Source organism: Eulemur rufifrons, chromosome 16, assembly GCF_041146395.1.
Source record: "Eulemur rufifrons isolate Redbay chromosome 16, OSU_ERuf_1, whole genome shotgun sequence".
NCBI lineage: Eukaryota > Metazoa > Chordata > Mammalia > Primates > Lemuridae > Eulemur > Eulemur rufifrons.
This window is the reverse complement of record NC_090998.1, coordinates 44,987,696-45,001,908: the sequence shown is the minus strand read 5'-3', so window position 1 is coordinate 45,001,908 and position 14,213 is coordinate 44,987,696. Positions and strand designations below refer to the sequence as shown.

At 42.5% G+C, this 14,213-nt stretch overlaps 1 protein-coding gene across 8 annotated transcripts in view; it reads left to right on the top strand.

The window, feature by feature from the left end:
* Positions 1–14,213, top strand: part of R3HDM2 (R3H domain containing 2) — a 141,998-nt gene that overhangs the window by 110,102 nt on the left and 17,683 nt on the right. For 3 of the 8 annotated variants that reach the window (XM_069489362.1, XM_069489360.1, XM_069489357.1), the window contains 4 exons: positions 102–197; positions 3,115–3,146; positions 8,021–8,253; positions 10,520–10,689. In XM_069489362.1, coding sequence (XP_069345463.1) covers positions 102–197; positions 3,115–3,146; positions 8,021–8,253; positions 10,520–10,689 — 531 coding nt within the window. Of the gene's footprint in view, positions 1–101; positions 198–3,114; positions 3,147–3,244; positions 3,299–8,020; positions 8,254–10,519; positions 10,690–14,213 lie in introns of all 8 variants that reach the window. The other 5 variants (XM_069489359.1, XM_069489358.1, XM_069489365.1 and 2 more) reach the window with 3 other exon arrangements.

Below are 14,213 nucleotides of genomic sequence, written 5' to 3'. Positions count from 1 at the left end.
ATGGCAACTATAAACTTTCCCGGTTTCTCTTCCTTGCTGGTGTGCAGTGAGCTTGCAGTACGAGGAGAACTTAACTAGCTTAATTCTGCTCATCGATCTAGATCAGAGTTCCATTACAGGATGGAAGGAGGAGCAAGTCAATAGAAGAGAGAGAGGAGGAATATCAAAGGGTCCGAGAGAGAATATTTGCCCGAGAGGTAAGTGTAGCATCTGAGAGTTGTCAGCCCATAGCTTTTAGCTCTTAATCTTTGGAACTGTGAATGGAATGAACCCTCCATAAATGTGTTTGGGTTTGTTTGTTTGTTTTTTTAACCAACATCAGCCAGCCCCAGATTTGATCTCTAAAATTAAAAGTGGCTTATCGGGAAGCTGCAGATAGTCATTTTTATTATTTTTAATACATTCTGCCATATGGTGCACAAAGAGAACTAAAACTTGGAGTGGCTGAATTTGGTAAATATGACTAGACTGAAAATAGAAATGGTTTTGGCAGGGCTTGTGGACGGGCCCTGAATCTTGCCTGTGAAACCCTCCTCCCGCTTACCCTCTTTCACTCCCACTGTCCATTTTAGGCATCTTTGCTTCTAAGTGGAAGGCATAGTGTTCACACAGGCTATACATTCATCTTGTTTGACCAGCCTTGTTTTTAGGATATGTTGGTTATTGTTAGAGCATAGGTAAGGCATCCATCCTCTTTGAGCTCCACATTCTACATGCACAGAGGGTACCACTATTCCCTCCAGTCTCTACTTGAACAGGAAGTCTCTTTCTTCCTATATTTCTTACCTTGCCGCCTAGAACAGGACTGGCTCCTTGGGCCGCCAGCCAACATGAATCAGTTTAGGCAACTTTATTCTTAATAATTTTGGGCCATATCAAATATACTTGGTACCTCTGTGTCTGGTTGCCTTTTCCCACCAGATTGAAGAAAAGGATGGCAGAAATTCAGGAAAGGGTGTGGATAGTCAAGAGAGGAACAAATCTCCAGAAAATGTAGGATCCAGATAGCAGCACCGTCTCACCAGACTAGCAGCAAAGAAGGGAAAGCCACTCTCCCTCCGTTCTCAAAAGATGGTCAGTTATAATCAATATGCTTAAATGGACACTACTCTCCTCCCATTCCCCCACTCTCCCTTTTCTCAGCCGGACAAAAAACATGTATCTTTTGATCATCACCTCACCCAGAAAAATATTGTCTCCAGCTAAAAACTGAATTCCTCTATGTACTTGCTTCATTGTCTCAGGAGACCCAGGTTCTTCCAGAGATCCTCACTGGGGATTGATAAACGACAAGCCTTCTGGCCCAAAGTCCAAGGAGAAGGAATATTCTTACCTTCTGTTATATAGACTTCCATTCTGAGTCAGAAAAGTCCGTCCTCCAAATTATCCAACCATAGCCCAAAGAAAGTTCTCTACCTTTACCTACAAACCATTTGGGTGGAATGAGAGGAGAGATGTCATTTGTACACGACTGTGGCCAGTGATGACCCTAAATTGTGGACAGAGCAGGTTGGTGGATAATAATAGCAAACACTTATATAGCGCTTCCTATCTTTCAGACATTGTTCTTAGCACTTTACATAGATTAACTCACTTAATCTTCATACAAGGCCTATGAGGTAGGTTACCTTATTTTCCCCATTTTATAAATAAGTAACTGAGGCACAGAAAGGTTAAGTAACCACTTAAGATCACACTACTAGTTAGCAAAAGAGCTAGGTATTTGAATTTAGGCAGTCTGGCTCCAGAGTCCATGCTCTTAACCTCTAATGTATACCACCTCTCAATAGTTTGCTCTGCTCTGGGCTCTTTAGATTAAGAAGTGCTAGTGACATCATAGCCTAGCTAACTATGTGATATGTTCCTCCACTTCACTTACATGTGGAAAATGACTGCCCCTTTATGCCAGCCATTAGCAAAGCCACAGATGTTCTGAAAGCACAGGTGACTTATAATAGGGTATTAGAGCTAATTCACAACACTGGAATATATCTACCTACAACCATGACAAAGGCAAATTAGCTCTTCTCTCCTTTTTTTCTCCTGATTTCTAGTCTCTAAAGCCTCTATTAATATATGTATTCTTTGTTAAATCCTTGTGGATTTATCACTTTCATTTCAGCACTTCATAATTCTTGTAGTAGTAGAGGCATCGGGACTCTCAGAAGGTCTAGACAAGGAATGACAGCCAAAGCCCATCATACCCCAAAGATTCCATGTGGAGAGGAGCCTGGCCAGTCAAAGGGAGCTGATTAAGGGTGGAGTTGTAGGTCTGGGGAATGAGGGTGGGAGCAGCTGGCAGGCCAGAAAGAAAGGGAAGTGGCAAGAAGGGTGTTTGGATGGAAATGCTGCTGCTGCAGCCTTCTCTGAAGCCTGATCTGTGTATTGAGAAAGCTGCCCAACATAGGCTCTGCTCTGCACGGAGCCTGTTCTGCTCAGCAGCTGGACACTCTTGTTACTTTTTTCTAAGGCTTGAGAGTCCACCACAATGCTTACTTCACTCAGCTCAGTGGCTTTGTCAGGAAATGATCCCCAAGGGGAATGTTTCAGGCTTTTAATTTTCTCATTTTTTCTAGGCTCTGAAAAGTACCTGCTTCCCCAATATCCCACCCTCCTTGGGTCTCAGATCAGAATGTCTTTCATTTTGGCCAGTGTAGAAGATAGAAATGAAATAGCCATTGAGGATGATTTCCAAAAAACGATGTTTCTTTCTCTTGTCTCCCTTTTCCCTTCCTTTGAGTACACTCTTTATGACCAAGCACACCAACTATTACTCTAGCCTACCTCTAGACCAGTAAATTTAGAGCTAAAAAGGAAATAATCATTAGGTTAATATTTTCCTCTTCCTCCTTTCCATACTTCTGCCTTTATCAACCTCTCTTTTTAAATCCTCTGTGGGAAGACTAAAAACGCCAAATGCTCTTTCCCATTAAAGGTGAGAAGTCAGACTGGGTGTGTGGGTGTGGGTCATCCTGTCCCTGCTCCCTCTCTCCTTGTTGGTGGGGTGAGCTTTGGTTTGAGGACCTTGGGTATTCATAGCATCATGGACATCCTTTTCGGTTATGCCATGCTGTTTTCTTATAAGTTATTTTCCGTTTTCTCCCCTTCACCTAGACTGGCCAGAACGGATATCTAAATGACATCAGGTTAGTACCACTTAGCATGTTCCCTGCTTCTCATTGAGCTTTGTCAGTGAGGTTAATATAATCCTGTAATGATGCTTTTCTTTGATGTTAACCAACAGACTCTCCAAAGAAGCCTTTTCTTCTAGTTCTCACAAGAGAAGGCAGATTTTTAGGTACTTCTGTGTGATCTATATCTCTTCTTTTCATTTTTAATTTTATTTTGTTTTGCTGTAATCTTTTCAGCGGAGTGGGTTTGCTCCATGCATGGCTGCTTGTGGAATAATTAAATTTGTGGTTTTTGCAACATTGGAAATTTTTCCCCATTAAAAAAATGGCTCCTGCTCAATGACTTTATTTTTATTGTTGCCAATTTCATTTTGAGTCCTAAATAGGTGGTGAAGGGGACTAAATAGGTGTGTCTGGGGTAGGTACTGCTCCCTCCCAGAAGTTTGCTGAAATTGGGCATTTTTGAGACTCAGACATATTTATTGTAAGGTAAAAGAATGGGTGTCTTCTGGTTACCTTTGCTAAATCTATGGAAAGATGTAGAGAGGTTATCCCTGACTCAGCATTAGGAATGTTTCATATCTTTAAGAAAAAATAGTACATACACATATATAGCAATATACACAAATACCTCTGTCTATGTAGTTTTCTCTTTGAGACAATGTAATGTGTAAGATGACCTCAGAAAAGCCCTAGAGGACATGTCTGCCTTAGAATGGACTTAAAGCATGTCCTTCGTATGATTGTCCATTACTTGCTCTTTTTTTTTTTTTTTTTTTTTTTTTTTTGAGACAGAGTCTTGCTCTGTTGCCCCAGCTAGAGTGCAGTGGTGGCATCATTGTAGCTCACAGCAACCTCAAACCCCTGGGCTCAAGTAATCCTCCTGCCACAGCCTCCTGAGTATCTGGGACTATAGGTTCATGCCACCACACCCAGCTAATTTTTCTATTTTTTGTAGAGACGGCGTCTCACTCTTGCTTAGACTGGTCTTGAACTCCTGAGCTCAAGCAGTGCTAGGATTCCAGGCGTGAGCCACCCCACCTGGCCCATTACTTACCCTTAATGCTGATGAAAGCTGCTGTATTAATATCCCCAATGCCTAATAGTCTCCATTTCCCCACAAAGCAATTATAAGAAGCTTTCATTTCAGTCTCTCAGTCCCACCCCAGAAGATAATACAAGACAGTGATGAGAGAAGCACTACTTCAGGGCCCTGTCCTGGTACCAACTCACTTTAAGTGTATTCTTCCCATTTTGCCAATAGAAAAACTACAGAATACAGAGAATCTAAGTATTTAACACTAGGATTTAGGTCTAGCCCTTTCCAAAATGTTTCTCTCTTTTTGAATACTATACTTGAAAGGGACGATCTGACTAACTCAGATTGGAGATCTTATTTCTACTTTAGTTGTCCCTTCCCTATTGTCCTTTCTAAAGCTAGTCAAACTATGTGGAAATTGGGATAGCGAGATTTCCTGTTCTTGATGTGGAGGATGTTCCATCTCTTTCCTAAGCTATTTTGCCCTTAGGTCCATCTGAAAACCCCAGGCAGAGAGGGCCTTGCATTGGTGGTGGTGGTAGAGATAGATAGAATCCCACCACGTTAAAAAAAAAATAAAATAAAATAAAATTCCTGCTCCAGGATCTACACTTCAGGATCATAGATCATCTCGGAATACCTATAATAAAAGGAGTTTTGAGCTAACTCCTGTGTGTGAATTAATGTACGGTGCCTTACAGTTGCCAGAGGATACTTTATCTGATTCAGTTCTCTCAACATCCTGATTTGATCAGCTAGTTTATATCTAAGCAAACAAAAACAGAGATTACATGGCTAGCCCATTTACATGACTATTAATGGCAAAACTGGAGCTAATTGTTTGTCCATGTTCTTTTCACTACACCATACCAGCTCTCTACAAATGTCACCCCATCCTCTCTGAGTTGTGTTCTATTCAGAGTCCTAATCCAGATTCACTGCTAAGAATGATGCCCTTATTAGTGCTGTGGAGCATCAAACTGTGCAGATAATAGCTTGAAGGATCTAGCAAACAGGTGCAGCCCTCTCCTCTCCAGACCTCCTTTTAAGGTGCTACTTTTCAAACTGAGCTTTGATTACAGATCTAGGTCATCCAAAATGCAGCCTCATGGGCTCCTAAGGGGATAACTTTTCCCCTGTTTGGATACTAGTCCATAGCTGTAATGATCAGAAGCTGATCTTTTTTTTTTTTTCTTTTTTTTTTTTTTTTTGAGACAGGGTCTCACTGTGTTGCCTGGGCTAGAGGGCAGTGGCGTCATCATAGCTCACTGCAACCTCAAGCAGCTGGGCTCAAGCGATCCTCCTGCCTCAGCCTCCTCAGTAGCTAGGACTACAGGCGTGCACCCCCATGCCTGGCTAATTTTTCTATTGTTTATAGAGACAAGGTCTCGCTATGTTGCTTAGGCTTACTGCTTTGTAACCTTTCTGCCCCAGTTTATGTTTGTGAAACAAATACCTGTATATCAAATTCCGTCATCCACATTGGCAATAATTATGGCAATTTCCCAGCTCTTTGGAAAATTTTACTCCATTGATAAATAAGCCACAGTGAGGCTTACTGTTATTTATTGCCACCTCTTCCACAGGCCTCTCTACCTACTCCCCAGACTCAGTACTAAATGTACTTGTAGAAGCTAAATCAGCTCTGATTTTACAGGAGAACAAAGTGAAGTGTGAATGCTCTTTGTCCTTTACCCCCATCTCTCCAGCACACACAACCCAGTTCAGTGCTTAGAATTGAATCTGAATAGCTTTCCCTAATTGCCTTCTTTTTAATGAAGTATAGAGACATGACTAGAGATTGATTTGGTTTATTTGTAGAGAGGAAAAACTGATCTCTTTCCTGCCAAGATTTAACTTAGTTTCTCTAACTCTGGGTTAGTGTCCTAACCCAGGTTAGTCCGAAGATCATCAAACAGTTCACATTTTGAGCATTTGGTCATCACTGTCTTGGGGGAACTAGATGAGTACAGAAATGCTGCCATTTTGACCCTAGCTTCCCAAGGTATTTAGTTTAAAGTTGCCTGTTCCCTGTCTACCTCTGGTAGCAAGAGAAAGTAAATGGCAGGATTGCTCTAATAGATAGCAAAGTGTTTGATTTAGGTGGAAAAGGCTATGAGGACTTGTCTTGCAAAATTCAAGCTCTAGTGTCTAATGAGCAGCCTCATCCATTGCCACTTTTGTATCCCCTTATCCCAGAAACACATGCATTGGTATTGAGCCCTTACAGTATGCTTGCCTTTGTCCATTGAGACAGAGCTGTTGGCTTTTACTTCAGGTCTGATTCTGTTCCTAGTAAATACCTAATGTATACTTCTTTCTTGTTTCCCATTCTACTTTGACATTCTAAGAGAAAGGGGTAAAATTTTGGGGAAACAGGAATATTTTCTACTGTATTCTAACTATGTACAGAGAAGCATTAATGTTTTTTATGTGTGTATGTGTGTGTATGCACATGTATATGTATACACACACGCACACACCTACTTAGGGTTGCAGAGAAGAATTAGCATGTTCCTAACCAGCTGTGCCAGTGTGTTCTTAGCTCACTGTGGTTGGCTTGGCTAAAAACTAAAAAAGTGACCCTAGCATGTATTTTGCTCATTTGCCCTACATTGCCTTTGGAGTAGGTAATAAATAAAGGTGCTTTCTTTAATATTAATCTGCTTAAGAGAAACATCTTTCTTTATTAGAATAACTCTGAGCCTAGTGCCTTTACAGCTAAGGAGATTGGGATGGGGTTTTCTATTTGCTTTTGGCAGGATGGTGGTGAAAAGGAGGGAGCCCAAACTACAATGATTTTTGTTTAATTGTTCTCAGTATACATACCAAAATCTTTGTAATTGTTGTCATTTGGTTTCCTTAGGTCATTAGTTGTTGGGGGCGGGGGTGTTAAAGTTGCTGGCTCTTGGTTGCTTATTGATTAAGAAGCAGTAAGAGCTCAACAAGACAAGGTTTTTAGGCCAACCTCACTATCTTGAGGTATACAGCTGTTTATAATCACAGACAGTGATTGTAACATCAGGATAACCCTGATGTTTCCAGAGCAAAATAAGAGAGGAAGAACCCCTTTTATTAATAGCTTTGCCTAGGGCAATAGGATTATGAAGATGGAGGCAACTAGACCCAGTCAGCCCCCCTGTCCCTTGCCATTCTGAGTCACAAGGGCATATTTGCTTGATCTTGCTGAGGACTTCAGCCCTTAGAGACCCTGGAACCAATTGTTCCCGACACTAACATGGAACTTCCACAAAACAGGTTGGGTCAACTCCAGACTTTCAGACTGTTTTCCAGAGTGCCCCTTTAGTCCACTATATTCTTCCAACCCCTGGATAGATGGACATAGGCAGCACCTTTGGTGGCTTGACACATGTTATGTGGAAGACCTGTTGTGGAATTTACCCATGTCATTGGCTACTCCTGCCTTCTGGCAATAGTAACTTCTAGGAGTCCTTCTGCTTTAAGAACTCCCAGAAGGAACTGGTATCCCTCTGCTCCCCACTATTTCCTGCATGTGTGGGATTCCCCTCAGGGGGTGGGGAAGAGACCACAGCCAATCTCAGCATCATGTATGTGGTTTCCCATACACCTCTGGTCTGATGTATTGAATTAATTGCCAATTTTCACTGTCTTCCAGATTTGCCTTTGTGTTCTTTGTTACTGTACTAAATCTTGTTCTGTCTGCTCCCATCAAGTCTTAGTTGGCCAACCAACTAACAAGAAGTCAGTGTCCGTCCTCCCCCTAATCCTCACCCTTTCTTTGTTATTGAGAGAATAGAAATGAACTCTCTGCTAGCCCTTCTGCTAAAGTGGTGGGTGGGGGGTGCTCTGACCACTGTGGTCTCTGCAGGGGGAACCGTGAAGGGCTGAGCCGCACCTCTAGCAGCCGCCAGAGCAGCACAGACAGCGAACTCAAATCCCTGGAGCCACGGCCTTGGAGCAGCACAGATTCTGATGGCTCTGTCCGGAGCATGCGACCCCCTGTCACCAAAGCCAGCAGCTTCAGTGGAATCTCTATCCTCACCCGAGGTGACAGCATTGGCAGCAGTAAAGGTGGCAGTGCAGGAAGGATCTCCAGGCCAGGTACACAGCTTCTTTCCTTCCACGTCATCTCCATCCTTTTTTGTTTGTCTTCTTGCTTGTGTAATCAACTATCATATCACTGATATTTACTTTTAATAAAACACTTGTCCCAATATAGTTTCCCGGAAACCTAACACAGCTGGAGGGGGATTTGATTTTTTAGATCCAGATCCATTGTCCTTTCTTGTATCTAGTCCTCTCTCCCAATTTTTTTCAAACCTTCTGCCCTGATTTAAAAACAAACAAACAAAAAAAAACCTTGCTAGGATTAGATTATTTTATCTGACTTTTGACTAAGGTGGGAATCCGTATCAGCCCAGGTTCAGGTTATACGCTAAGATGAAAATGATAGCTGTTTTCATTCTGTGTCCCTGAAGATTATAAAGAGGCTTTGGCTTTGTAGAGTAGAGGGTTCCCACAGAGTTTAGCTGTTTAGCTTGTTATTAGTTGGTAGCAGCCAGTGGGCTAGAACTTAGAGGGATGTTGCTCTGGCTGCTTCTCTGGAGTTCAATGACTGAAAGGAGCAGACACTCACGAAAGCCCTCTAACCACCCTTGAGCTCGCCTGATCTGCTGCACAACCCTCTCCATCTATTCCTTCTGCACTCTTTTTTTTTTTTTTTTTGTTGAGACAGAGTCTCACTTTGTTGCCCAGGCTAGAGTGAGTGCCGTGGCGTCAGCTTAGCTCACAGCAACCTCAGACTCCTCGGCTTAAGCGATCCTACTGCCTCAGCCTCCCGAGTAGCTGGGACTACAGGCATGTGCCACTATGCCCGGCTAATTTTTTCTATATAGATTTTTAGTTGTCCATATAATGTCTTTCTATTTTTAGTAGAGACGGGGTCTCGCTCAGGCTGGTCTCGAACTCCTGACCTTGAGCAATCCACCCGCCTCGGCCTCCCAGAGTGCTAGGATTACAGGCGTGAGCCACCGCGCCCGGCCCCTTCTGCACTCTTAACAGGGGAGTATTTAGCTCTCTATACCTTGTAGACCTCTATTTCACCATCCTCTTCTCTCTGAAGAATTGTTTGAATCTCATCCCAGAAGTTCTGTAGGTCTTATCCCCAGGAGACATCAGCAGTGTTGAAGATTTTGCTTCTGACCTTTAGGTTTATACTGCCCTTTTCTGTTACCTCCTTTCTAATCCAACTGTTTCAGCCTTTATTCAGACCTTTATTTTCTTTTCTTTAATTATGACACTAGTTCCCAAGCTGATCTCCCTGTTCTGTTCTCAGCCCTTTTTAGAGCCAATTTACTAATTTAAAATAGATCTAAAACACATCAGTCCTTCATTTCTGTATCACCTGCACAATAAAGTCCAAACTACTTCATATAGCATAACTTCCTGACTCTGGTTTGCCATTGCAATCTCATTTCCAGATATCTATCCTCCTCCAGCCCTCCAACCATTTTTTGAATACGGCATTAGCTTTGTCCCTTCTCGGTCTGACAAGCTCTGTTCATCCTTCAAACCCAGCCCTCTGGCCACCTCCTTTTTAAATCCTTCCTTGAGAGCTATTGCTTCCTCATCTTTGCTTTCAAACAACTTTGTTGATATCACTGATGTATCCCTTATCCTTATCAGATTGTAGTAGGTAGCTGGATGTTCGTCTCCCATCAGAAGATCCTGTGCTGCTTAGGGGCAAGGACTATGTTTTGTTCACCTTTATGTCATTAGTTCATTACACAGTGCCTGGCATATAGTAGATACTCAGTGAGAGTATATCGTGTGAATGTGTTCATGCCTTGGAGAGCCTGGAAATGGGAAAAATAGTTGAGTAATGGTTATGTGTATGTATGCGCTCAAGCATGTACTTAAAGAGGCAAGGTTGTCTTCTCAGCAACTTATATAAGAGATGCTACGAGTTGAGAAGAAAGCAAAGAGAAGCCAGGTCCCTTAAGGAATCGGGAGTCTGTACCTTCCCAGGAAGTAAGCATTCATGTTTTCAGCTGTCTAAACTTGATGGACAGATTCTAGGCACTTCAGGGGAGGTGCCTCAGCAGCCTCACATTTTGTCCAATTCCAAAGCCAGACGTTGACAGTCAAGGTGGTTCCTGTCCTTGGGGAGTAGAAATCTGCTAAGATGAGGACTCCCATCAGCAAGGCAGCTGAAATATATCTGTGCTTATGTGTGGGTCTTCAAAAGGCAGTGGGGGAGTGAAGACTAAGGGCAAGGAAAAAGTAGAAAGCTGTAACTACACCCTCCAGGGGTAGCATGTTCATGGCTTGTGCTTACAACTTTTGGTGGGTCTCCTCTTTGCCTTAGGTATGGCACTAGGTGCCCCAGAAGTGTGCAACCAGGTCACCTCATCCCAGTCTGTCCGGGGCCTTCTCCCTTGTACTGCCCAGCAGCAACAGCAGCAGCAGCAGCAACTTCCTGCTCTCCCACCCACGCCTCAGCAACAGCCACCCTTGAATAATCACATGATCTCACAGGTGAGTCACCACTTAGTGTCAGAGCCCCCTCCATTCTGATTCAAGTAAGCTCTGGAGTACAGTCATGTCTCTTATCCTGTGGGTGGCAGGAAGGATTAGTTTTTGGAGACATGCTATTCCCTCTCCCATTTCTCATGTGTTAGTTGTAGGGAGAGAAGAATCAGGGCAAAGGTTTGGCCAAAGTACTCTTAGCACAATCAGCCTGGGAGTTTTTTGCTTTATATTTCTTCCTCTTTGTCCTGAGAATTGTCAATAGGATTTTATCCCATACCACGTTTCTTCTGTACCTCATCTCCTTCTAAATCCTGTGTAATTAGCAAGGTAATTTTTTTCTCCATATCCATATGTGGAACTTGAAAAGATCAAAGCTCCCACCATCATCTGACTTACTGTGTTGACCCATAAACATATATTTATGTGTTGGGATTTGTGGGGAAAAGAAATGACACTCAAGACCCCTGCCATATATATGCCACAATTCACAAAGACCTGAATGTTGTCTATGTTTCCAATACCATAGATGGGCAAATCTTTTTCCTTCTGTTGCTGGACTGGTAGATGTTGATACCAACTAGGGTTTGAGTGAAGTTTTGTTTCTGTGGAGACCATGGAAGTCATCGACCTAAGAATCAAGTCCTATTCTAAACTGGAAACTCAGTGTTCTAGGTTTAAAGTTCACCTTAATACTCTGACTAGAGCCATGCTGAGATCTTCACTTATTCTTTCCTCCCATTAATACAGCTCTTCATGTGTAGAACCACATATTTTATCCTGAAGTATTCTCTGGTAGTCAGGAATCCCGTATGTCTACATTCTTTTCTGCTGCAATTTAAGTTCTAGGTTCACCTGCCAGAGTCCCTCATTCCCCTGCTCATTTAGTCCCAGTTTGGGCTTAGATGTATCTCTTCCCTAGGTATAAGAAGCAAGTCTCAAGCACTAATACTCCAGGAATTGGAAACTAGAGTGGAAAGACCACAAAATGGCCCAGTACTGCCCTATCTTAAATATTATGAAACAAAGCTAAAATATAGAACAGTGAAGATCTAGGAAATTCTGCTTTGTGTCTAAATGTAACCCACATGCAAGTCATTCCAGTCCTTCATCTTAGTTCCTCACTCAGTTTCTCTGTAGTCCTGACTTTCTTGTTCTACCACCATCTACCCCATTAAGTCTCATTCATATCAGCTTACCTGACTTCCTGCTGAAGCATAGTGTGTGTATGTGCTTTTCTCTTCTTATTTTAATTCAAACCTGTAAGTGGATAAACTCTGTGCTTCTCACCTTCTGGCTGTCTCCTACAGTGTTTTTGTATGTGTATGACTTGCTTCCCCAAGGTCCCAGTATTTTCTAGTTTTTTTCCTAAAATGTGTGTATTTTAATACAGTCTTGCTCTCTTTTCTTCTTCTTAGTCTTCCATCCGCCTCCACCTTCCACCTGCCATCCACACCTAGAAACAGACAGCAAGAGTGGGAGAAGAGTAAAGAGATAAGAGAATAACCATTTGGGAATAAAATTTTAGACAGAATGGCCAAATGATGGGCCCTAAACCCCAAACTTCTACTCAGGTTTTGTTCCTGCTACTGGATTATGAGGGTCAGTTGGTCAGTCGTTGGTATTGACTTACCTTCTGAGTGTGGTGCCAGCTTAGGGGCTATAGCTTGGGGATAACGGAGCATTGTTTGGTATAGAGTTCTCTGTTCCCTTAGAAATTCATTCTTGAGATTAATTGTGATCACTAACTCCAAACTGAAGAATCTTATCCAGGTAAGTTTTGGTGTCTTGGAAGCATTTATGGAAGCTGCTAAAATTATACCACCACCACCACACTATATATCTCCTTTTTTCTTCCTCTCCACTTTTTCTCCCTCTCTGTTTTTTCCTTCCTCGTCCTACTGCCATTTTCTTTCTTTCTTTTGATTTCTTTTTCCCTGACTGGCTCTCAGCATTGGCGGCCCTCCAAACTGAAGTTGCTGAGCCCAAGAATAATTATTGTTCAGTTTCTCAAATGGCACATACAGTGCGGGGATTAGGATGTGACCACACACACACACATACCACTGTGCTTACTCTAAAGCTTTTCCTTTAGAAAAACTTTGAGAAAAGGTAGTTACCTTTAATTCTGTAGCAAGAGGCGTTTGCCCCAGGCCTAGGAACAGTGCTGGCTAAACCATGCTCTTTCCCTTCTTGGCAGGCCTTGTCTGTCTGAGCAGGCCCTCATGTCATATTTCAGTGAAGCATATAAAACCAAGAGGAGAGGCTGAGGATTAAAAGACCAGTGGCTTCCTTTTGCCCAGTTTACTTAAAACAGAGTGGACCTCTTAAAAAGGAGCCCTGTGAGCCTCTGTCTTGTTGTCCTAAGGCATCCAAGAGCCAGTGATCTAGCCGGAATTCACCAGTAGGTGGCAGCCCCATCCCCAGGGCCAGTCTTGCTTTCTTGTTTTTTTTTTGTTGTTGTTTTTTTATAAATTTCCCTGTGGTTTCTCAGAGGTTCCCTGGCTCTGGAGTTTAAGAGTTTTTAAGAAGAGAACAATGGCTAGGAGTAGCTGTGGAATAACTAGAAAATAGTACTGAGACCCCTTCCATGTTCCACTGCCCTTCCCCAATTAGGGGAGGCCTCAGAGAGGAACATCATTTCTTCTCACTTTACTCTTTATTCAAAACTCACAAGTGGAGGAAAACAGGCAGAGTTGTTTTACCAGTTTACTATACTTTCTCCCCCTGAGTATATAAGGCCTGAACCAAGTTAGGCCCTCCCTCAAGAGAAAGAAGAGGGTTAGGATAATAGAAAATGTGTATGAAAGCCACCAGCAGCTAACACTGAGCAGCTTGGCCATCAGTTGTATTTGGAATGCCATTGGCTTACAGAAAATAGCTATGCCAGTAGAGCTAAGAATTTATTTTCAAGGCTATAGCAGCATCTCTCCCAGGTCACACAGTGGATTCTCAGTAATTTTTCCTAACCAAAATGACTTGCATTTTATTTAATCCAATATTGGGTCCCCTGCTGAGACATCCAGAGTATTCTCCCTTTTGGGGAGTCTTCTAATTCCTGCACTCTCTGCCTCTTGAACTGTTAGTCCTCTCTGTAAAAGAATCTCTCTGGAGATATGTGGCAGGAGAGGATATTGATACCATGGCATCTATACCTCTTAATACTCTAAATGAGGAGGGAAGAGCCTGTAGAAGATGTTTGGATATTCTGTTTGACTTCTTCCTTCACTTCGTCCCCACTGCTAGAGTGGAGTGGGAAGAACATATATCAGGGAGAACTAGGTTTCAGTCCCAGCTCTGCCATATCAACTGTGTGATCCTAGATGAGTGATTTAATTTTTCTGAGCTTTACTTTCGTAATGCAAGTTATCATACTTCCCTATAGGATTCTTATGTGAGGCTGAAATCAGACAATGTATATAAATGCTAATATATGTAATGAGACAATGTATGTAAATGCTGCTTCCAACCTCTTCCTCGCCTTTCTCCTTCTCCCATCCCTCCCACCACCAGTGGCTATGACTAGAGAACTG